The sequence below is a fragment of the Candoia aspera genome, chromosome 2, assembly GCF_035149785.1.
Source record: "Candoia aspera isolate rCanAsp1 chromosome 2, rCanAsp1.hap2, whole genome shotgun sequence".
NCBI classification, from domain to species: domain Eukaryota; kingdom Metazoa; phylum Chordata; class Lepidosauria; order Squamata; family Boidae; genus Candoia; species Candoia aspera.
This window is the reverse complement of record NC_086154.1, coordinates 193310583-193337131: the sequence shown is the minus strand read 5'-3', so window position 1 is coordinate 193337131 and position 26549 is coordinate 193310583. Positions and strand designations below refer to the sequence as shown.

General features: G+C 37.5%; 1 protein-coding gene across 1 annotated transcript in view; it reads right to left on the bottom strand.

The window, feature by feature from the left end:
* Positions 1-26549, bottom strand: part of GLIS3 (GLIS family zinc finger 3) — a 148270-nt gene that overhangs the window by 114912 nt on the left and 6809 nt on the right. Inside the window, exons 2-3 of the mRNA XM_063295086.1 lie at positions 20328-20382; positions 16154-16634 (exon numbers count right to left, since the gene is read on the bottom strand). Coding sequence (XP_063151156.1) covers positions 16154-16538 — 385 coding nt within the window. The 5' untranslated portion in view covers positions 16539-16634; positions 20328-20382. The remainder of the gene's footprint in view (positions 1-16153; positions 16635-20327; positions 20383-26549) is intronic.

Sequence of the window (26549 nt, the reverse complement as noted above, 5' to 3'; positions counted from 1 at the left end):
CATTTCCATAGAGGCTTTTCAGCAATCTGTACACTTTTACCATATGGCTATTAGGCATAATATGCATAGTACTAAACTATTAGTGTGAGCTCAGAATTGCGAAAATCACAGAAAAAGAAACACTATGTCCCATAAAAATGTACAAAGAAAAAACTGAACATGAGTAACCAGAATTGGGTGATATCTTTTATAATACCTTATGCTGTATTATCTATTATTTGATTATAGTTAATAAATCCAAGTAGCATGATAACAGTATTACTGGAGAATATTGAGAAACTTAAGAATGAAGTACAGTCAATCAATTACAGGGAGAAAAAACAAAGTGAAAGGGGCTTATTTGGTTTTATTTATTTAAAAGTAATCTAGAATTGGTGTCCCCTAGAACAAGAATATGTAATAATTAAAATGTTAGAAGAAAAATGGAGGAAACTATATGAAAGTCTTATAGGAACAACTCTTGATCTTACTTTTATCTGCATCTTTTTGGCAGACAGAATGCTGCAGCAGAATATCATCAGTACCAATCCCTGAAGACGCTTGGGCAAAAAAACCTTCAGTGGCCTCAGTCCCTTTCCACTTGTCACCACAATTCATTTAACCTGGTCCTTTGGCCTTAATGTGCATTGCTGACAGAAGGAAGGAACAAGAGATGTTGAGGCTTCTGCCCCTTCTCTGTTCCTTTGCTTCTGCCTGCAGTTTTGAAGAGGTCAGATAAACACCCTGTAACAGCAACGAAAACAGCATGGGGATCACCAAGATGGCTATTTATGGGTCGCTGTGGTTGTTCAGTCATTCATTAGTTGCTTCTGACTCTTTGTGACCTGATAGATACCATTTTGCCAGGACTGTCTGTCAGTCACTGCTTCTCTGAATTCTTCTAAGCTCATGCATGTCTCATCAGCGATGCTCTCTAGCCACCTTGTCTTCTGTCAACTTCTTTTTTGTTTGTCTTTGGTTTTTCCAATGAGTCTTCCCTTCACATTATGTGCCCAAAATATGGAAGCTTTAGCTTCATTATTAATGCTTTCAATGAACAGCCTGGTTTTACTTTCTCTGGTATTGAATTACTTGTTCTGCTTGCAGTCAAAGGTATTCTCAACCATTTTCTTCAGCTCCAAAATTCAAAGGCATCTATTTTTCTTCATTCAGCCTCTTTGATGGCCCAACTTTCACAGCCTTATATTCTGACTTTTTCTTTCTTCTAGTCCAGCATTTCTTATAGCATGTTATGCATATAGGTTAAATACAAAAGGAAATGGTAGAGAACCTTGGCACACTCTTTTTCCAATTTTGAGCCATTTAGTTGATCCATATTCTGTTCTAACTGTTGCTTTCTGATCACATTCTTCAGTAGGCAGATTTGGTGACTCAGTACACCCATGTTTTTAACAGATAACTACAATTTGTTGCAGTCTATGCCTCCTGAGGAATCTGTATAATGGCCAAGTAGCAACAGTAAGAACAGACCATGGAACAACGGACTGGTTTAAGATTGGGAAAGGAGTACGGCAGGGCTGTATACTCTCACCCTACCTATTCAACTTGTATGCAGAACACATCATGTGACATGCTGGGCTTGAGGAATCCAAGGCTGGAGTTAAAATCTCTGGAAGAAACATTAACAATCTCAGATATGCAGATGATACCACTTTGATGGCTGAAAGCGAAGAGGAACTGAGGAGCATTATGATGAAGATGAAAGAAGAAAGTGCAAAAGCTGGCTTGCAGCTAAACCTCAAAAAAACCAAGATTATGGCAACCAGCTTGATTGATAACTGGCAAATAGAGGGAGAAAATGTAGAAGCAGTGAAAGACTTTGTATTTCTAGGTGCGAAGATTACTGCAGATGCTGACTGCAGTCAGGAAATCAGAAGACGCTTAATCCTTGGGAGAAGAGCAATAACAAATCTCAATAAAATAGTTAAGAGCAGAGACATCACACTGACAACAAAGGTCCACATAGTTAAAGCAATGGTGTTCCCCGTAGTAACATATGGCTGCGAGAGCTGGACCATAAGGAAGGCTGAGAGAAGGAAGATCAATGCTTTTGAACTGTGGTGTTGGAGGAAAATTCTGAGAGTGCCTTGGACTGCAAGAAGATCAAACCAGTCCATACTCCAGGAAATAAAGCCAGACTGCTCACTTGAGGGAATGATATTAAAGGCAAAACTGAAATACTTTGGCCACATAATGAGAAGACAGGACACCCTGGAGAAGATGCTGATGCTAGGGAGAGTGGAAGGCAAAAGGAAGAGGGGCCGACCAAGGGCAAGATGGATGGATGATATTCTAGAGGTGACGGACTCGTCCCTGGGGGAGCTGGGGGTGTTGACGACCAACAGGAAGTTCTGGCGTGGGCTGGTCCATGAAGTCACAAAGAGTCGGAAGCGACTAAACAAATAAACAACAACAAAAAAACAGCATCAGTCAATGAAGAAAGGTTAGAGGTAGATTTTGGCAAATGCCCTGCAATGTGGTCCCTGCCACTGGCCTTAGAAATTCTAATTTTATTATTTTTGTTTGTTTTATAGTAAATGAGTAAAATGTTTGGTTAAAATCCCAAATGGCTTTGGTAAACGGATAAATTCTGTCAACTGCTTTTTGGTAAAACCATACCACATTAAAGAAATGTTGCATATGGCTGAAAATTATCTATCAATCATAAAATCCCCAGTTTCCCAAAATTTCTGCTCTGAGTACAGGGGAGAGTTATGTGCAGTATAGTTTCCCTGCAACTACACTGTACTGCATCTATATTGCAGTATAGATTGTCCTTTAATCTGCCCCTTTTTGTTTAGTGGACATTGTTTCCATTTTGGCAATGCTGAAGATTTAACTACCAGGACAGATTTTGCCATAGAACAAGAAGAGGGATACCTAGGCCTAGGTCAGGTTAATGCTATTACTATATGTTATATATTTCCTCAAAAATTCAGGTTATAACATTAAGGCATAAGTATTATACAAGCCACCAGCCTACTCCTTGAACAAGTCAATTTCTTTCTCCATGTATCGTTACAAACTCTCAACAGTTTAACTCTGATATCTGGCTTTTGTTATTCAGTTTATTCTAGAATGCTAGAAAGTGTTTCTTAACTGTATTGGCTCAACGTTTTTTGCACATGTTATAGGTAGAGAAGAAGATGGACTCTTCTATAATATTGGCAAAACACACTTGGGTTTTCTAGTGTTCATAAATAATGTCAGGTACTACTCCCACAAAATTCTATAGTCCCAGCACTCTTGATTGCCCCTTTTTGAGTTGAATGATCCAATCAGGTGGAAGTGAAGACCTTTCCTGAAACTGCATTTTATGTAACGTTTATTACAAATCTTAATGAAATTCATCTGAATTGTAGGGATTGCTCTAAACATGATACTGACTATGTAGAACTCTTGACAACTGTAGCAAAAGCTTGCAAAAATTACACAGAGCTTCCCAGGTTATACCCTTCCTTGATTAAGAGACCAATGCTAAATTGGAATTTTTAAGACACATTTTATTCTGACAATACAGTTTAATGAGAAATCTGGTTATCAGTTACATGCAAGCAACTATTTGCCAACATATATTTCAATAGTAACTTCCATAAATATACTCTAGATCAGATATTCTTAAGCATTAGTCTGTTACTATTCTAGTAACAGAATAATGATGTAGGTGAAAGCCTATTTTCAAAAGGCAATTTGTAATACACAGTTGACAAAATAAATTTCTCCTTGTCAGTGTCTCAAAACAATAGACAGCACAACAGCATTTCTATGGCTTTTCATGCATGTTATCTTTGACCAAAATCTCATACAGATCATTTATTTAGGAGTTCTACTGAATGAAATAGAATGGGCAGAGCAATCCTGTTCTTCAGATGAAGTATTTCATTCATGGAGCACCCCAAAATTTCTAGTATTGTATGTAAATTCCATTTGGACTGCAGACCAGTAGAGTAGAAGTAGGAATGGAGAGACCTTTGCATCTCTCTATTTCCTTTCTGGTAGGTTTTAGAAATATCTTTCCCTTTTATTATTCTGAAAACCCTTGTGCTGTTCTAAATATTTCTAAGGGCCAGAGAAGTGGTTGAAAACTGACAGCCACTGAATGCAGTAGATCTATAGCAGTTTCTAGAATGTTTCTTCTAAATTTTCAGGCTTTCAAAGATCCAGAAGCTGTTGGAGATGTAAAAGAAGAAATTGAATGCTGTACCTTAACATGAACTGGAACAAAATAGAGAAACACTAGAAAATATTTCAGGTAACTAGAGAATGTAACTCCATCTAGGCTGTTTTTATTTTTGTGGGCTTTTTTTTAAACTTGTATGTTCTGTTTCATAATACTGTAAAACAAAAGTCACTACGTGTTGTTCTTCAGGGGTATTTTAAACACACCAGGGTACATAAATCTATATTTAATAGTTTCTGTACCTGTCTAGGCTTCTACTATGCATAAAAAAAGCAAGAGTTCATAGCTGACATTTTAAAATTGATTTTGCTGACAGTATATGAAACATTCAATGTCCTCTGCAGGATTTAAGCTGACAATGCCTCAGTAGTTACATGTGGAATATAATCAATACGCTCTTTAAAAAGAAAGGAAAAGTTCTCTAAGAAACTTATGCCAACGAACATCTTACAACAATAGCATAAATACTTCCCTTTAAACAGAAATTAAGGGAAATAAATGCAAAGCACACTCTTCTGCCTGTGGCTTCACTAAGTTTGTAATACACAATACAGGAATTTAGTCTACAGACTATTATGTACTAAATTCTGTTCTTTTGGCAAGAGGCACAAATACTGGAGGAATTCATCCAAATCTATTTCTATTGGCTTCAAGTGACTCCCTCAGCCAATTGCTATAAGTCTCCATTTGTGATCCCCTTGTGATTTCAATGATGCTTTGTCTCTGAGTTTTGTTTAACCATTACAAAGCTGCTGGAATGCATGATTCTGAAAAGAAGTAGTCTTGTGTGTTGAATACAAACTTATGCATTTATCATTTAATCACTTTAGTGCTAAATATCATCAATAGTCAGGCCTACTGAGCTACTGGAAACTGATTAAAAGCAGCAAATGAGAACAAAAACAAATGAAGATGGAATCCAGCTTTCGGTGCAAAGTCCCATAGCATACTGATGAACTTCTTTTTCAAAACAAGCCAAGTGACAGATGAAAAAACAGTGGCCCTAAAGAGTAAAATAATAAGTAAAAAAGATTTTAAGTATGGCTCGAGCTGCTTACTGATTAACATTTTTGCTTGTAACATTCTTCAGAGTTATGCCACTGTTATTCAAATTAAAAGTTTTCTTGACAGTTACAGAAAAAAATGATATAGCATACATGCAGATATGCATGTGTTTGCACATGTATTCCACATTGAAGAAATAGACACATACAGAAAGTTACTGGAAGTTATGAGCAGGTTTAGAAAGATGAAGACAGGTTTTTAGCACACCTCGCAAAAATAGGAGTATGAATTCTAGCTACATTTCCCTGTATTCTACTTCCTTTTCATAAAGTCAGCTATTGGAAGTATAACAACTGCAGTTTAGTATGTTCCTTATGAATAAACAAAAGTTATGAAAAGCAACATAGAGATAAGAAAACTCATGGGATTTTTTTTCATTTTAAAAATGAAGTAGAAATAAAATAGCCATCTGTGTTATTCTGTATGTGTTTATGCAAGAGATTCTACATGATGCAAAGTTCTAACTGGCAATTTATTCACCAGTTTTCATGGCTCCACTTGTGGATATTAGGCAGGTGCTGCACAAATAAAATATCCTTGTTGGATATTGTTTGATTTTTCTTCTGTGGCAACTTTTGCACAGAGTGGACCAGCTCTTCTAATGTGTGCATACACAAGGCCAACCGAGGTCATACCTGCCCTGTACCCATCGGCTGCCCTTGTCCTGTGCTCATGTGGCTTGACTCTAAGCCATCTTGAGAAAATCCTGTCCAGACTAAGATGCTTTGGCAACAGCTTCAAGGTATTCAGTCCAGACTGCAGACTATTAAACCCTCCCATTGGATAATTCCCCAGCAGCTGTGCCCTTCCATCTTTGTATTCCAAGAAAGCCAATGCTAATTGCTCTCCTTCCAGGACATACACATATGTGTACACATACATATACAGTTGCATTAAATTTATACATACAGAGTTAAAGCATCACAACAACCAGCTTTAAAATATGCATTCCTTTTTTGCAATTTCCTTGCTTTTCCTGAATAGCATATCCTGCTCTGTTATAGTAGGTTTTCTTTACTAGCACAATGGTTATAACAATTGACTTGCCTGACATGCTGAATATCCCCAGTTCAAAACTGGCAGAATTCTTTTTTATTTACTGATTTCCCCCCCCCCCATCTACTTTTTCACTGAACTGTTTTAAAAAAACAAGTTTACTGGTATTTTTATTTTTTATTTAAAAAGAAAAAGAAACAGCTCTGCAAAAAGAAGGTAGCTCAGGGAAAGAAAAATAGTACTTAAAAAAAGCCTACCCATTTGTGTTCAAACTGGGATGTTCTGCATGTAAGGCAAGTGTTACAACCATTAAGTAAGGAAGACTCCACAACAAGCTTGTCCAGGAAAAACAGGGGAAACGTGGCAAGAAGGCGTTCCTGCCCCTGCAAATAAGCCAAAGTGCAGTGATTGGTCTAGAAGAAAGAAAAATGCAGCAAACAAAACAGACAGCAGCACTTGAGCCAATAAAAGCATCTGTTTTCCTGCAGATGTTTCATTATCAGGCAGATTATTCATCATCAGTACATGGGAGAGTGAAGTTTCCTGTTTGTTTATATACAATAACTTGCTTTATCAGTCTTGGTTGGGGCGTGGTTTCCTCCTTGATAGTTCCATGATTACGGTATTGTTTGGCATCACTGTAGCACCCAAACCAAAGTAATTCATCCAAACATCTTAAGCAAACCCAGACCCAGCAGCCAAAGAAAGAACAAGAGTTATCTACAACATACAATGGAAAAACTGTAAAAGCCACTAAGTAGGTCAAGACAGGTAGAAGATTGGCAGAATGCAACCATGAGCATCAACTATCAGTCAAAAGACATGAGGAAACCACAGTTTCAACCAGGCAACTATTGACATTTCAAATCAAGCCAAATCCAAAAATGCTGAGGAATTCATGGAAGCTTGGTCTGGCAAATCAGCCATCAACAAACACACATGTAGAGGTAAACCCCACTTATATGCTATTTAAAAGACACAACCAAAAGTCAAGGAAGGAAACCAACAACCTAGAGCACATCCTCCCCAGCAACCAGCACCCAGATGAGCAGGAAACAGCGCCAGATAAACAATCAAGGAAAAAAAACTATCCTAATCAAGGAATCATCAAGGAAGAAACCACACCCCAGCCAAGATTGGCAAGGCAAGACCAGCAAATTTCACTCTTCCATATACTGATGATGCTACCTAGCCTGGTAACAAAACATCTGCATGAAATTAACCAAGCTCAGAGAACCCAAAAACCCAACAATTCATCCCTAAGGTACATATATTTTCTACTATTGGAGAACAAGCTCTTCATATAAAGTATCAATAAACTGTGGGATTAATTACTGCCAGATATAAGATGACCACTAAATTGGACAGCTTGAAAAGTAGATAAAATATATTAAAAGTGGACAAAGCTGTGAACAATCAATGAAAGGGAGAACAAGATATATGTTGGATATCAGAGACAAAATGTTTTTCAACACCTCTCTCTGGGAGGGTCCATGTTCTGCTTTTGAATTTCTCCCATAGGCTTCTTGTTAGACACTGAGGACAAAATGCATGACTGTAGGCCTTTGGTCTGATCGAAAAGTTGTGCTTTTGTAGTTTTGGAACTTGCACATAAACCTTGAGCCACCCTAAGTGATGCCATCAAAACTGGGCAATAAAGATGAGAGCTTTCCCACAATAAATACTTGATCAGGAGCAAATGTTGTTGTTGCTATGCTATTATACCCCATTTTCTTTTAATAACAATTCTGTGTAATAGAGAATCCGTTTTACACCTCTGCTTATATGAAACAGTCTATCTAGATTGTTTGTTATAGTTTTCTCTGAAAATAATTTTGTGCTCAAATTAGAAAAAGGTACCCAAAATATTTCCTATGCTTCTTTTGGGGTATCAAGAGTAGTATATATGTTGTTATGGTAACAGCAGTTACAGAAGATAGATCTTAACAGAAGAATGTTGTATAAATATTATGAATTTTACAGATTCATAAACTCATTTTATGATCAAATTAAGGTTGAAGAATTAGAACTTCAGAAACATTACCTGTTTGGTTCATCTATCAATATCTTAGGTGAAGCCAATTCAAATTTATTTACTTCATGGGAGGGCTACAAAAACACTTTCCAGTTGATGGCAGAGATCGTTTACGTGAGGACTACCATTTAAGTTATGTGAAGAATATACCTTCAGCACAGTCTCCTTGTGATGTTTGAAACTGCTGTGAAAATGAAGCAGTAATACCCTTTCAGGTTGAATTGCCATGCTCTAGTTTTCTGTTGTCCTGATATTTCACCAGCACCTGTGGCTGGCATCTTTAGAGGCAGAGTGAGCTGCTTTGCAGTGTACTTCTTGGAAGCTCATAGACAACTGAACAGGGATTGATTGGGGTCTTATATTTGAACCTGTCAACGTGATCTCTGATCGGTCCATGTCACGGGACTGCAAGTAAACTGATTCCAGATTGGTTTAAGAAAGCCTACACCAGTATAATGCTGTGAAAATGTTAGAGGTGGTCAGGTTGACTTACACTATACAACCTGGTGTTATGCTTTTAGCCTACTGTTCAAAAGAATTTGGGATAATTGTCAAAAGAATGGTCTCCAGACCCAACACTAAATTAGTTCTGAGCACTAGAACTTCAAGTTCATAAAACAATGGCATTACATTCAGTACTTACAATGAACAGAAAAATCTGCTCTACGAAACTGTCACACTGCATGCTTTTCTAGCTTGGCAGGAATTTATAACTGAATTATCATCTTACCGTCCACTGTAGCCAAACCATGAAACAGTATTTCTAAGACATTAAGATTACATGAAAATCTCAGCTTAGATTCTCACGGTTGTTGACACACAGGAGAAAATATGAGTAATAATGGAAAATATATTTATTTGATTTGTAAGTCTAATACATGGATTACTTCTAAGCAACAGAACTAGCAAGGGAAAATTAAGATAGAATTTGAAGTTTTCATTAAAAAAACTCTTCTGCTGACAAAGGATCTACCACTGTCAACAATCAACACAATACTTTGGCATTCCTGATGCAATGTAGCTGGGGAAGGAAGATTCTATTCTCGTCATAATAGCTGATATATCTCAAGACCTTATTCACTTCCCTGATAAAAAGTTGAAATTGACTAAAAAATGGGCATTTCAGGGAAGTTAATGGAAATTACAGGTCAGTTTATATTGATGTTCACTCATAAGTAGTATTAATTAGAATTAATCTGGTGGTGCAGCAGGCTTTTTAAAAAAATGTTAGGAACAATGGGTTCATGCATGTAACTAACTCAAAAAGTGCTCGGAGGATATAATTAAAAAGATAAAAGTAGTTTGACACTCAAGCTTTGAGCAAGCAGAATGTTGATCAAACAAGTAACAGGTTTATAAATCAGGGGCAAGTGTGGAAAAAGAAAACAATCAGCATACAAGGAAGAGAGCAAAAGAGTGTTTTGCTAGGGAAAGTGATATTCCCAGGAACAAATTCTCGGATAGCATCAATCAATGGCTTCCAGTTGCAGTGAGGGAACTGCTTCGGAAAGGTTCTGCATACTTCCACTCACATCACCATCCATCTGCTCATAATAAATAGCAGAAGCCTAAAGCAACACCAGCACTGAAGTGATGCTACATAAGATTCATATTCCTAGCCCTCTTCCCAGGGGATGCTGTAGTTATTATACATTTCTAGAACATGTACTTTAAAGCATCAATGAGAAGAAAGACAGGATTTTATTTGCTACATGGAAATAAAACTACAGTCCTGTAACATACAGAACAGAGCAGGCAACCTTTTTTGCATGAGGATCATGTTTCCACTTTTGGATTTGCTTCGGAGTAAAGTGGATTGTGTGTAGCTGATAATTCTAGAGGGAGTAATATCAAATAATTCAAATCCATACTTTTTAATGTTTTTAGGGGTTGGGGGGCAAAATTTTGCCTCTCAGAATTCCACATATAAAGAGAAAATTATGACAAAGTAACAACAACAACAACAAAAGTCCAAAAGATTTGGCTCTGTCCATTAGAGGGAGGGTTAGAGGTACTGGGAGAACAAACAAAGTATTGGGCATATGCAACCTGAAGGCAATGGATTGCCGACCTCTAATATAAGGTATATAAGATTCCTTTTTCAGACCTTAGCTGGTTTTGTTTGGATCTTCCATGGAAATGAATATTGGTGCCCACTTTTGGCTCTGCTCACTATCAGAATATAGTCCTGATAAATTGCTATTTAAAAGGGGATTAAGAGGAAAAAATGGTTTCCGACTCTTAGGTTATATTATAATGGCTGTAGAAAGTAATATTATTTGAACATCAATGCACTAATCACTACTATAAGAATAGGATTTGAAATAATTATTGGGAAGCATACATCAAACATAAAGTTGTTCAGTATTAATCAGAAAAAAATGCAAAGTCCTGTTCGAAGGACTTTCCTATGTTATTCTAATCCTTCTGAAAAAAATATGAATTTATATGCACACCATGGGTATAGTGAAACACATTTATAATTCATCATACACGATCATTGCACAATCAGGATTTAACATGCACTAGGTGATATAATATTAACCAAACACAGGAGCTATATGATTGTTCTTGTTCAGGCTTGTCCATCTCAATTGAAGTGTGCAGAAGAAAAATACTGCTCATTATCTGTTCTAAATTTCCACCAATAATAGATTACAAGTTACCTGCTAGGATTGTAGTCAAGACTATAGTGCTCGAATCAAAAACACACATAGGAAGCCCAAAACAAGTACATCTGCAAACACAATTACATGACTGAATTGCCCCAAAAATATGTTGCCTAGTCTTGTTTATGTCCATACATACCCTTACAGAAAGGATTTTTTTATCTACAAGGCCCTCAATTCATCTTTAACCACAGTCCCGTAAAATCTCCCCTTTTCCCATAGTAGCAAAAAAGGAAAAGTTACAGTTGCCCAGTATATTCTTGATCAGCTTTAAAAGTACAGAATCTATGAATAACAAATTGAGACATAAATTTACAGAACTTACTTAGGTGGGAAAAGGGAGGGATGCTTTCAGAATAGGCAATTACTATGCTAGCCAGCTCTCCAATCTCTATCCCAGCAGGAAGCAAAATTCTGGAATAATAATGAATGATATACTGTATATTATATTTTTTAGAAAAGTATTACATGTTTATACCAGAGTTGCACATGCACATGGACACAGTCATGTACAGCAGCTGTGTAAGCCTGGAAAAAGATGACAGCGCTTTAACCAAGCACCTCTCACAATTTGTACACATGCCTACATGTGAAGTACTGCTTTCTAAGAATTTGAACAGCCCTAGTTCATAAAGTTCACAATGTGAAGTTCAAGTGCAAATTACTATCCACCCATCTTGGAAGTGACAAAACAATGCTGGCAAGAAATCTGTTGTCCCCATTGCTGATCCCTATCTTGCCTCTACTGCCTCTTCTCCCAGTTACTGCTGGTCACCTGTTTTCTATTCAAGATTATGGGTATCTAATCCTTATATTACATATCTTGAAACTACACTTGGATGGTGTTAAAATAAGCAAAAAATACTGCTTTATCACTAGTATAGCTAAAGATAACTTATGCCACGTAAGCTGTGGGCAAGATGAAAGTATCATTATGGGAATACAACAGGAAAAAATACATTTCAAAGGTATATTTGTGCTGTGGTTAGGTGCAAATGGCCACATGAGCTGTAAGTATGTCATAAAATAATTGCCACTTGGACTAAATATGATATAGCTATGTGGTTTTAATATTTATAATAGGCAGCAATTTTAATCAACAGTGGAAAATATCCCTCTATAAAGAAAACAATTCCACATTTTAAGTTTTAGAAACAGGATATATTCTCCATTTCACTCAACCTTCTGTTACTTCCCTATACTGAGGACAGGAATAATGATCCTTGATTTGCAACATTAATCAGGCAGTATTTTAGTCTTATAACAATCCTCCTCAACCATTTTAATTCAGTTATTTGTTATTTAATTTGTTTGATTTCTATCCTACTTTTCCTCTAAGAAGTCAAGAGTTTTTCCTCACAACTTTGATTAGGCTCATAAGAATCACTAAGTAGAACGTCTGTCTGTCTGTCTGTCTGTCTGTCTGTCTATCTATCAAATTTTGCCACCGCCCATCTCCCACCAAAGGGGGGACTCTGGGTGGTTTACAACCAGGATAAAACATTAAAATACCATTAAAATATAAATATAAATATAATATGCAAATAAACATGAACACATAATTGTGATCAGATATAAATGTATGTGTGATATATAAAATTGTTAGTACTTTCAACTTCTTCAAAACTGAAAGGGAATTAATGAACCAGAACTAGAAAGGTTATTCTTACTTAAAATTAATTTCATGCACATTTTATCGATGACTCAGTCCTATAGCTTCTACAGGAAATGCGACTTCAATAGTAATATATTAAGCAAAAGTGCAAATTGAAATATATTTAGAGCTCTTCTTGATACAATTTTATTAACTACAAGCCTACTACAATAAGAAGTTGTTGGCCTATTGAGATTTTTATATTCAGAAGCTATATGGGTCACAAAAACAGTCACAGAGATATGAGAAACTAATATATACGGGCAAGAGGTTTTTTAATGTATTATTACATATAAGCAAGCGTAGAAACTCAATAGTGACATCAAACCGATAAAGCATGTTTGGCATGTTAAGTCTCACACATGTATGTTAGGCTTTTACAGAAATCCAAGGAAGAGCAAAGTAAGGAAGCCACTTGCTTAACAATCAGGGCTGAAAATAGCTTTCCTTTCTACCCTGCCCAAGACACTTGTGGAACAAAATTATGTAAGATAAAGTTAACAAAATAGATCCATAAGAACCTGCACTGAGTAGGGGGTTGGACGCACTGACCTAAATGGTTCCTTCTAATTTGGTGATCTGTGAATCAAAAGATGTTACTTTAAACCAAGGATACACCAAAGAAAGTAGTAACACCTGTGCAGAACTAATGAAGGTGAATTAATATTAACATGGTAGTATATCAAGACCTAGATAGCCAATCCAACCTGACATTTGGCCTGAACCACACATTATGTAGAAACGTTGTATGTCATAATGCAGTGGGAATGTCGTATTTTGGCTTTGGTGAGCCCTTGATGATTTGGGAAAAGTTTGGATTGTTTGGAGAAGAAAATCTTCACTTCAGGGAAATGGATTTTCTTGCATTTGTGGATCCAGACTACTATCCACAAACTGAGTTTCAGGAAAACTGATCAGCGTAAATCATGTATTTCATATGTATTCTGTGTTCTAGAACAATAATAAGAATACTTTTGTTTCTCAGCCATTTCATACAGACGGCACTTAGGCTGAACGTCGCCCAGTTCCATGTCTATGTCGAAGTTTATGTCTACCTGTGCAGTAGTGTGTAGGAGGCTGTCTCAGCCAACTGAAGGTAATATTTTCCCCTCTCTTCATATGTCATGGTGAAGTATAGGCATGAAAGAAGCAATATTTGTGGTGTTGCCACGATAATCATTAGCTAATATTTAGATATCATCCATTTTAGAACCTGAACTTCGTCTAGTTCTTCAAAAATTCAGCTAGTACTCTTTTATTTCCAGCTGATTTAAACTTTCTTTGAAATAACAGCTCTTTGAATAAAACACATGTATGCCTATATGGCAAATTATAAATTGTAAGAAGAGTCTGGCTGCGTTAATACATGATGCTAAACAATGGCATAGAATTATGTACTTTAACAAGAAGGTGTTTTTGCACAGCCTTCAGCTCACGCATTTCCCACTGCTACAAACAGTATAACCTGTGGGTGGGGGTGGGGAACATGCAATAAATAAGGATTCAGCTTCATTTTAGTAGATTTCTGGCTTGTTGTTTCATAGGAAAACCTCTGTTGGCTCCAACAAAGTTATATCTAATCCAGCTTTGTGTTCCCACAATAATGAAACCAGATGCTTCTTGGGAAATTCATAAGCAGGAGACGAGTGCAATAGCTCTTTGCTTCTCATATTCCTTGGCACCTGGCACTCAGAGGTATGCTGCTTCTGACACTGAAGATAATATATAGCCATGAAAGCTCAGAACCACAGTTTAAAATAAAATCTTGTCAATTGCTAAATGAGCCAAAAGCAAATCTCAGCAAATTTAGCAATCTTGAATTTATTTTAATCCACTGTGTACTTTAAAACCTTTATGTTACATGCACATAATACAGGTAGTCCTTGAGTTACGATGGCAGTTGGGACCAGAATTTCTGTTGCTAAGCGATGCAGTCGTAAAGCACAATGTCACATGACTGCATCACTTAGCAATGGCAATCCCGGTTGCTGTCGTAACCCCAGGACCACACAGGTCATTAAACGAGGACCTCATGTGACTGCGACATGGGAAGAGTCAGCAAGCAGGCTGGCAGGTGAAAGCTGCAGGTGAGAGCCACAGGCAGGCAGGCAAGTGCCGCAGGCAGGTGCTATGGATCATGGGTGGCTACACGGGTGCCGTGGGTGGGCAGATGCCGCAGGCAAGCACTACAGAGAGTGGGCGAGTGCCACGGGCAAGCTCTACGAAATGCAGGCAGGAGGGCAGGTGCCGGGGGCAGTCCCTATGGAGCATGCACAGGGGGGGGTGCCACAGGTAGGCAAAAAAGCAGGAGGAGCGGGAGTAACTTGAGACCTCCTGCCAGTTTCCCCATTGATTTTGCTGTGGGAAGCCAGCAGGGAAGGTCGCAGATGCCAATTACGTGACCACGGGATGCTGCAACTGTCGTAATTGTGAGCCAGTTGCCAAGTGCCCAAATCGCAATCACATAACCATAGGGATGCTGCAACAGCCGCAACTTTGTGCAGCTCTCATAAGCCCCGCTCATTCAGCACTATCGAACCTTTGAATGGTCACTGAACAAGTGGTCATAACCTGAGGACTACCTCTAGCAAGCAAAAAATCTGCTACAATGAATTCATATTGCAAAAGGAAGCAGTCTTCTTTCTATTTGTGCAGATAATAGTAAATTATGATTCATTATTAGAAATGACTACCACCTATGTATAAAACGTAATTCTTACCCTTATCCCACCCAATGCTAGCAGCCTCAGCACAATTTCTTCAGTAAACCTCAAGCAGAAGGTTTAGCTAGATCAGAGGTGGGCATACTGCAGTCCATGTTCCACACGTCTGTTCCCAGCATCCACTTTTAGTCCCTAGAGTACCTCCAAAGCTGGCAGGGCCAAAATTTTGGGCTCAGAGTTTTCAGAGGTTAAGTGGCAAAATAGAAACCTTAAGCTTTGCAGAAGCTTGAGGCACCCCTTTTACCCTAGAAAAACCCCTGAAGCCCCCAGTAATTATCATTTTTGCCTTGGAGGAGTTTAAGGAATCCCTGAGTTCCCCCAAGTATGAGCCTCCCAAATGGATCCAGAATATTAGCTCAATTCACTCTGTTGACATTATGAGTTTGCTGGTTACACCCGTAGTGGCCCTAGGCAGCTAAATAGTAGTAATAAAAAAGTGCAACTCTTGGTCACAAATAATTCCCCCTCTCCCAATTCAAAATAGTTTCTGACAACCCCCACCCCCATGCTAGAATTCTTTAAAATCTTCAATGAGACAAGTTGGAGGACTTGTAAGAAATGGTGGACAATAGTGGAAAATGGGAGCAAAGAACCAACACGCACAGGAATATCTACAGAAAGAAACATGAGTCTTATACAAAATATATTTCTGGAAGTAGGATATGTGGTATTGAGAATCTTCCTCACATGTTATTTATACTGCTTAAGGGAAAACAACTTTGTAATGTTTAAAGGGCTCTGGCAGCATAGAAGCACTCATATTTCTTCATAATAATACCACCAAATGTGTAAGAAAGCAAAGTGAAACACTTTTATTAAAATAACTCCTACCTTTCACTGTGCTGGTAGTGAATTTATTTCCAAATTCTTGCTCCTTTGGCTTCAAAAACTGTGGAGCTGTTACCCCTGGAGGTTGTGGGATGTGGAATAAAGGCTTTCCGTTGGTCACTGTTTGTCTTCTGGGACTTAAAGCAGGAAAGTGAATATTACAGGCAATCGCATTGCTCTGAGGAGCTACCCCTCCTCTAGGTGAGGCCTTTAAATGGGAGGCAGTAGGTAGGTTTCCAATAGCAGGGCCCGGGGTGCTACTATTAGGAGAAGCAGAAGGAGTTTCTATATGCAGTTTAATAGATGGAATCTGCTGCGCATTTACCATCCCCGGCCTGTGAGGAGTGCATGTTGTCCGGTGGCTCATACTGCATGCCCTGACATTCATTGCCAAAGGACTCTTCTCCTAAAGATACGCAGTAAAAATCCCCAGATGTTGAAGACATCGGTCAGCAGTCAGTGACTTATCCATAGTGCATTATGCCTGTTATAAGGGAGGGGAGACAATAAAATAACTTATGCTGTAATAAAGTGCAAGACTTCAGAGCCGCACTTGGTGTTGACTGTTGGAGGCAGAACTATTGATTGTGTGAACATCAAAGTAGAAGCAATTACAGAGAAAAACCTCTGGGGATAAGGACAAATTATTACTGAGAACTATAATGAAGAGAAATAGTGCCCTTAAAAGCAGAAGTTAACAGTAAGGTCAGCTACCTTTGTACTAGTTAACCAGCCATGAAATGGAATGAACACTAAGCAAATGAACAAAGCCAGGACAAAGTAAAACCCAACTATAAGTGGCAACTATGCTTAAGAAGAGCTTCTTTTTTCTTTTAATTGTACCTTGTGATAATTTTAAAAAGGGGATGCTAAAGCATGTCCAACAATTAAGCAGTACTGAGCCCAAGAATATGATATCATTGCTAGTTTATACTTTCAGGACGAGGAATACAATAAGATAGAAATCAGAACAGCATATAGTACATACTGCAATGTACCAGCACAAGAGAAAGGTAAGGAAAGGAAATAAAATACTTTAAATAAAATATAGTGCATGCATTTCCAAAAAGTATGTGTTATTTAACACTTAATGCACATTAAAGCTGTGCATGCATCACAAAGGATTCAGAGGAATGCTTCAGACCCTGGACCTCCCTGCTATTCATGAAAGCAGCCTCACTTTTTCAGAATTATATAAGAGTCTGGAAAAAAGAAGATGTTGTTTTAAGGAGCCCACTTATGTAACTTATGAAAGTTATATTCTATTGATTATTTTGTTACCACATTATTTATTTTAATCTTAATTACCATGAAAAGGAATTTAAGTCTGGTCAGTGTGAGTGGCAATCAACTATTAAAGTCAAGCTGCTTTAATGAACGTCAGAAAGGCATTCACATGATGCCCAAAGCATTTCTTCTTCTGAATCATTTTTGCAGCATGTACATCCCTAAAGTGCAATAACTGCAATTAATATAGGCCATGAAGTCTCAGCTGTGTTCATAGTATCATGCTTGGTGTAGTAAGGTTGTTTTCCTTAACTATCCATATCTATGGACATCTAAATTTGTAAGTAGAAGCTGTAGGGGAGAAATTAAGCAGATATTAAACAAAATGAGAATCAGAAATTCAGAGAAGTTTTCTGAATCTGCATGCACAACTCGGTTATTCAAATTGCCTTTAATGCCTCATTCTGTTGCTCATATTTCAAAGGCAGGGGCATCTGCAGGGATGGTCATTGGTTTCAAAATTTGGGTATAACCAGGTAATCAAAGTCCTGCACCTTTTTAACATACATGCATATCTACATGCATGTAAAAAGGGACAGGCTTCAATCACTCACTTATGCCAGCAAGTCTAAAACCAGTGACTATCACTGCAGACACCTTTGTTTAGAGGTGCAGAGGAAGCCAAGGGTCCTTCCCTTTTGTGTCAGTCCATTTACTACTCAATGGTTATGGGATATCATGATTTGGTTAAGTTTGGGAGGAATCAGAATGTGGTTTGTTGATTTCATTAACAATTCCCCTCTATCTTCACGTTTATAATTTGAGTGCTGCTGCTCTATTTATTTGCATGTATAGATTATTCTAGGGACACGGTGGCGCTGTGGGTTAAACCGCTGAGCTGCTGAGCTTGCCAATCGGAAGGTCGGCGGTTCGAATCCGCGTGACGGGGTGAGCTCCCGTTGCTAGTCCCAGCTCCTGCCAACCTAGCAGTTCGAAAACATGCAAATGTGAGTAGATTAATAGGTACCGCTTCGGCGGGCAGGTAATGGCGTTCCATGTAGTCATGCCGGCCACATGACCACGGAAGTGTCTATGGACAAACGCCGGCTCTTGGCTTTGAAATGGAGATGAGCACCGCCCCCTAGAGTCGGACACGACTGAACTTAATGTCAAGGGAATTGACATTACCTTTACCTTTACCTATAGATTATTCTAGCTCAGCTTAATATCTATCATCTGTCTGTCTGTCTGTCTGTCTGTCTGTCACATTTGTATAGCCACTCATCTCACAAGTGTGACTCTGGGTGACTTAAAATTAAAACAATAACAGAAACAATAACAACAACATACAACTATACTAAAACCATAAATAAAAATTCAATAAAACATAGTCACAGTGGGCACTACAAAAGAAATACATCAAAATACTTTGCCATCTAAAGAGTACATATGAGGATCCAAATGCAAAACAAATATGGAAAGGGTGAATGGATTAAAAGGGGAAGACCAATAAAGTCAAGATTGGATGGAGTTGGCACAATCCTCAGAAAGGGAGAAGTGGGAAGTTTAATGAACAAAAGACAATGTGTGGAGTGATGTGCTTATTGGAAACAAGAGTGAATTGGATGGATAGAAAAGTATAGAGAGGTATAACATATCATGTCAGTGTGACTTATATTCAGCTATATTTCATTCATTTTCTTTTTATTACCTAATGTCTTAATCTTTTTGATATGCTATTTCTTTCTTGCTTTCTGTTCTTTGTATAATACTGCTTACCCCAAAAGGGAGTAGTAATATGGATATGTATATATGTACATTTTTAGCTGAGAAATGTTGAAACATTTTTCCAGTGCTGGCTGGCAATTACATGACAGAAGTGATTACATGAATTATAATCACTGAATTATATACCTGAAAGACTAAGGAGAAGATTTACCAAATGGGCTCCCCTCTAAAATAAACATAAACAGAGGAAGAAACAGAAACATCACTCAAAATCAAGGACACCCATGCACACTTTCATTCTTCCCCTCTCTTCTCACACTTGCTACTGTTCAATTTACTTAACTGAAAAAAATAAATGTTAAATTGTTCTTTTACACTGTTCAAGCTGTAGGTTTCAGGAACATTTATTGATTAAAAGCAATATCATTTGTTTTCAGGGCTGGCTGCAACATAAATCACAGTCTGCAGTTCAACCAGGGACAGATGCAGCTAAGCACTCTTAGATTCCCAGGGTTTGTTTTAGTGAAGCAGAATGTACCTTGCCCTAACACAGGTGACTGGCTCTCAAATAAAAGAACATGAAAACAAAGAGGGGTTATTCTATTGGCAAAACTGTGTTCTCTACAACATCATAAATCAATAGCAAATCAAAATGATTATTTTCTGTAGTTTTAAAGTGCATTAGAAAAGAACTAACATAGCAAACAAGGCATTACATTTTGGAGATTCATTGAGTTTTGTTCAGAAACAATGTGCTTTGATTACATGGCAGAGGTATATTTATATGCAATGCGAAAGACTTTTATCTGGCCTAGGTCAATGCACTCTTGATTATTCAAACTGTTTTCTTCATTATTCCTTTAAAATATATGTTACAATAGGAAAGAAAATGAATGACAAGAATCCACTGCTTCCCCAGTAAAACAAGAAAGTAGGAAGTGCCATCCTTATTAGTAATTGTTTGTTTGCATAACATTACCTAATGTACCCCACTTTTACTGCTGATCTCCTGATAATGCCTCACTTTCCCCACCCCTTCAATTGCTTTCCAGTGCAGTCAGTAATTCTCCGAATTGTTTCTTTTCAGAAGTTCATATGGGGATAGTTCACATATAGGAAAAGATGTGAACCCACAATGGAAAACCAAAGTTCAGAAAATGGCTATATACAGTATTAAAAAGAAAAAGAAAATGGTGTAGATTGAAAGCAAGTGCATCCTTACCAACTCTTGTGAAGATCAGATGATGTTTGGGTGATTTCCCCTAACACGCAGTTTCCTATAAAATAATAATAAATTGGTTGATCAAAGATCTAAGCAACACCCTTTATTTTAAACTTTATTGCACAAGTCATACAATTATGTATCTGTGTTCAATTATATAATGAAAATATATAGACATATATAATTTAACCTAAATTCCAAGCAAGTATTTCTAAAATTTTGTTGTGCATTTATTATAAAGACCTAGGAAATGCTTAGCCCACTCATACCCTCCCCAAGGCTATATAAAATGTAAGTGTTAAATAAAAGAAACATCTGTCTGAAAATTACAAACTTTGGTATACACACTTCTGTATCTAGCTGGATTTCCCCTTAGTTTAGAATATCCTGGCAAAGGTTTTAATAAAATTAGAGCTGTAATTAGCAGAGCTTTAGACCCAGACTAGAGAAAATGCATAATTAAATCAGGGTGACAAAAATGTAATTTTTATACCTAAATTACATCTTAATCTGTATTTCAAACATGTGAAATGTGAAAGGTCCCCTGTGCAAGCACTGAATCATATGTCTGACCCTTCGGAGGGACGCAGCTTTCATGACGTTTTCTTGGCAGACTATAGCGGGGTGGTTTGCCATTGCCTTCCCCAGTCATCACCTTCCCCAGCAAGCTGGGTACTCATTTTACCAACCTCGGAAGGACAGAAGGCTGAGTCGACCTGAGCCAGCTACCCAAGAATCCAGCTTCCGCTGGGATTGAACTCAGGTCGTGGGGAGAGTTTCAGTTGCAATACTTCCGCCTACCACTCTGAGCCACATGAGGCTGTCCGTGCTTCATGTCTATGCTTTAAACATAGCAAGAGATAAATATGAGATAAGGCCAACTTATGGAGTTCTAGAAATGGGGATTAACCTTGGCTTTCTTGTCCTAGAACAACAGACAGGATTTGATACTTAAAGTGTATGGGGTGGAGTTTTTTTGTTTTTTGTTTTGATGCTTTCAAGTCAGGGTTGACTCCTGGTGACTGTCTGGACTAGTCCCTGCAGTATTCTTGGCAAGATTTCAGCAGTAGCTTGCCATTGCCTTCTTCCTAAGGCTGAGAAAGAGTGACTGGCCCAAGGTCACCCAGCTGGCTTTGTGCCTAAGGCAGAACTAGAACTCATGTTCTCCCAGTTTCTAGCCTGGTGTCTTAACCACTACACCAAACTGGTTGTCTCTTAAAGTATCTAGCAGTTGTTAATTTATTCAGTTTATAGTTTCTCTTTAAAACTACAGTAAAATAAGATGCAAATACCAGTCTTTGTGGTGTAGGCTAATTTTGAGACTTTTTCAGTTTCTTATTATTTATACAATATTAGCCTGATTTACAATGTGAAAAATTGCACACTCCTTTGTTCCATCTTGGTTAATCACAATCAGTGGACCATTCAGCTATCATTTTGGATTCATCCTCCCCAGGTCCATTCATACCTATGTTTGTTTTTTATCAAATCAATATGGAGTGAACCAACTGCTCCTCCACTTATCCAAATGTACTCACTAGTTGCAAACTTCACAAGTTCAGAGAAGAATTCTATGAACATTTATTATTGAACAGATTTCAGTTCAAAATAACCATCATCAATGAAAATACTATTTTTATAAAACAGATTCAGTTCTATGTCAGCATGCTTACCTTTGACTCACGTAACTGCCTTTGAAAAACATCTAAAGCTATAGGGCATTTTTATGATGAAAAGATGTTTGCATTTATTCAGTAAAATCTTGTAACTCTTTCAAATATTTAACTATGCTCAAAGCTTTGTACGGCTTAGAGTTTATGTCAATCTGTTGATGTGGATAATTGCAAGTAATTATTTGTTTTATAGCTCACTTTATTCCAAGTAGTCAGTGTGGGTAGCAACTTTTTAATTACAAAGCCCCAGTTAGCAGGGATTAGAGCCTTAGTTTACTCAAACTCAGTTGCCCACTAGCAAAACCAATTTCAGTAATGATGCCATAAAAGTAACTTCTAAACTTACATTAGATATGTGCTGTCAAGGGTGAACTGCAGTTTGAAGGTGGGACTTACTCATGTCTGCATTTTTTTTGTTAAAATACAGTACAGTACAATCTGATTAAAAGCAGATCAACAGGGAAAAAAACCCCTAACTATTCAAAATCACACTTGATTTAAGACTCCTGACACCTCATCCAAAATATTTGAACATTATTATTATACCCTTCTAAGTTAGTATAGCAAAATGTTCTGAGAGATTCCTTCCAACCATATAATATATTCCTTCCAATCATTTATTTGCTATCACAGCAGGATTTAGAACTGTGTCCAATAATTCCACTGACTTACAGTAGAGCTTAAAAGCTTGTGAACCCTTTTGAGTTTTCAATATTTCTGCATAAATATGACCTAAAATGATCTGTTCTCCACACAAGTCCTAAAACTAAAGAGAACCCAATTAAACAAATGAGTCAAAAACATTATATTTGTTCATTGATTTATTGAGGAAAATTATCCAAACCTACATATTTGTGTATGTAGTGGTTACACAACCATTGATCAGTCTGCACATAGGCTTGGAGGAATTTTAGCCCATTCCTCCTTACAGAACAGCTTCAATTTAGGGATGTTGTTGCATGTCCTCACATGAACTGCCTGCTTCAGGTTCTTCCACAACATTTCTATAGGATTATGGTCAGGACTTTGACTTGGCCATTCCAAAACATTAACTTTCTTCTATTTTAACCATTCTTTGGTCTTGTGGGTTTTGGGTCGTTGTCTTGCTGCGTGACCCGCTTTCTCTTGAGCTTCCATTCATGGACAGATACTCTGAAAGTCTCCTGTAGAATTTGCTGGTACAATTCAGAATTCATAGTTCTATCAATGATGGCAAGCTGTCCTGGTCCAGACACAGCAAAGCAGGCCCAAAACATGATACTGCCAGCACCATGTTTCACTGACAGGATAAGGTTCTTATGCTGGAATGCAGTGTTTGCCTTTCACCAAACATAACACTTTTCATTCTAACCAAAACATTCTATTTTGCTCTCATCCGTCCACAGAACATACTTCCAATAGCCTTCTGGCTTATCCATGTGGTCTTTCGCAAACCGCAGACAGGCAGCAATGTTCTTTTTGGAGAGTGGTGGCTTTCTCCTTGTACACCATTGTTGTTCAGTGTTCTCTTGATCATGGTTTCATGAACACTGACATTCGCCAATGCAAGAAAGGCCTTTAATTCCTTAGACATTAACCTGGGGTTTTTGGAGATCTCCTGGAGTATTGATCCACCTTGTTCTCAGTGTGAACTTGGTTCATTGGCCACTCCTGGGGAGGGTAACAGTGGTGTTGAATTGCCTCCATATGAACACAATCTGCCTGACAGTGGACTGGTGGTATACAAATTCTTTGGAAATGGTTTTGTAACCTTTTCCAGCCCAGTGAGCATCAACACATTTTTCCAAGATCCTCAGAAAACTCCTTTGTTCGAGCCATGACACACTACCCCATACCTGTGTTGTGAAGATCAGACTTTGATAGTAAATATCCAGAATTCTGTTCTTTAAATAAGGCAGGACCTCCCACACTCACACCTGATTATCATCCTATTGATTGAAACACCTGACTCTAATTTCCCCTTCAAATGAATCTATAATCTAGAGGTCCACATACTTTTGCCACACACAGATATATAGCTTTGGATCATTTCCCTCAATAAATCAATGAACAAGTATAATGTTTTTGACTCATTTGTTTAATTGGATTCTCTTTATCTAGTTTTAGGACTTGTGTGGAGAACAGATCATTTTAGGTCATATTTATGCAGAAATATTGAAAACTCAAAAGGGCTCACAAACTTTTAAGCAACACTGTCAATGTGTTTGTTAATTTCAGGGTTCCACTTTAACTGAATTATAAATTCAAACTGTTAGATATTAGTAGAAAAAGTAAAGCAGGAGGACATAATGTAAAAATCAGTTGTGTCTGAGAATTCAGCACTGAAACATGTTAAAAAAATGTTGATAGAAGGCACACTATTACATCTTAGTGCTAAGTAAAGCCATTTTCCCATGTTTTACTGAGATGTTTTCCAGAAACCTACTAGTTCTTTATGCGTAGGAGTATTCTGGAGAAGGAAAAAAAACCTACTTAATTTGAAGTGAGCAACAGCATATAAAATAATATTCAGCTAGAAGGGACTGGACTTGCTAACTCTGGTAGTGTGATTTGGTTAGTGTAATTTGAGATGCATGTCAGCCAAATACAAAAATGAGGATGCTTCTCACTATTACGTCATTTAAAAATGTATTACCAGAAATGCTGATTTATTTTATTTAGTCAAGCATACAGGCTGCCTCAATGCAGCTACAGCTCTAGGCATCTTACAAATTCTAAAAGATTAAAAATAAATAAATAACAAAGAATTACCAAGCTCCACATTGGGGAAACAACAAAACCAATTACAGCATTGTAGAAGACATATATCAAGTGCAGAATCACAATTCACTCTGCCCCAGAGCTGCTGAAGCAATCGTCTTCAAAGCTTTGCGGAAACACAAGAGTTGGGGTTTCTTGTATGTGCACGTATATCTATAGATAGGACAATTTATACCCCAAATAATGTTCTTTAGTATACTAATTCTGTATTCACATTTATAAATAATCACAATTAAATTCCATGGGCTTATTAGTAGAAGGCAATTTTTATACATGTTTTTGAGACCCTTTACAGATGCATTTGAGTCCTTGAAGCATTATTAAGTTAAGCACTAAGGCCCAAACCACAAAAGCAAAGAAACTAGTTTTCCAAATTTTATTCCTTCTCCTATTGGATAACATCATGCCATTATACATTTTAAGACAATTCATCATGAAATGTCTGCCTTAATGAGTATGTAAAAATTCCACAGCCTCACCACTTTTACTCATAGCTAAACTCAGTTTAGATGCTTTCCCTTTTGACACACTATAATGACTCAGGCAACGAATCAGACTACATGATGCATTCAGGCTATACGGTGAACTCAATTCAGAAGGTCTTATATGTTAGCAAGGCTAATACAAATTTCAAAGAGATAGATACGTAGGCCTTACACTAAAACAGAGTTCTGTATCATGTGAAAGACAAACAGATGTTTGATGACATAAACTTTTGTGACATGTATTTGCTGCAAATGCAGCAAAATACTTGACAAAGTCCCCCAACACATTCTGATTAGTAAGTTAGTTTAGAATGAGCTGGATGGCCATTAGATGGATTCACACTAGCTTAGAAACAGAACTAAGAGTGTGCTCATCAATAATTCCTCACACTGGAGCAAGCTATCAAGTAGGGCACAATGCTTCAATATTTGTACTCTTCCACATTTTCAGGAAGAAACATTTAAACAGCTCTTGATAGGTCAGAGATGTGGAATGAAAAAGAAGAAAATCAAATTTGCAACAGACAAATAGAAAGTTCTTCATTTAGGAGAGGGAAAACTCACATGCAAATGTGTAGGATAGGGGCTACCTGACTTGAAGTAAGACATGTGAAAAGGATTTTGGAAGTGTAGTTGATCACAGGCTGAATATGTGTCAGCAGTGTAACAAGGCAGTTGGCCCATTCTGGCCATATTGTAAGGAAAATTCTGAAACTGGGAGGGATGTGGAAAAGGCCATTAAGGACTGAAAATAAGTGTTACAAACAGAGACTGACTGAACTGGACTTATTTTGTCTTAAGAAAAGATGATTCAGTGGAAATATGGTAGGATTTTTCATGAACCCAAAAGACAGTCACCCAGAAAGTACAGTAAAGACCCTGTTGACATAGAGTGCAGGACACAACACTATAGTCTTCGTTACAGGAAGTCAGATTTGTGTTAAAGTTTAGCAAAATTCTCATAACAGTAGGAACAATTTGACAGTGAAACCAATTACCAAAAAGAGTGGTGAGATCTCCTTGGCTGAATGTATTTAAGCAGCTGGACATCTGTCCAGGATGCTTTAATTTGGATAAAAAGGGAAAAGGTAGAGCCAAAAGACCACAATTATAAGAATTACACTCTGCTTGATTTCTATGAAAACTTGCTGTGAAGATGGGTGTATGATGTCAGTATATTTACCTGAAACATTGGTAAGCTTTTCCCCAAAATATACTACTTGGGCAGAGGAGGGGTGGGTGGGGGGGAATCATTCATTGAAAAAAAAATAGAAAAAGATTTTGAAAACAAATAAATGGGCAAA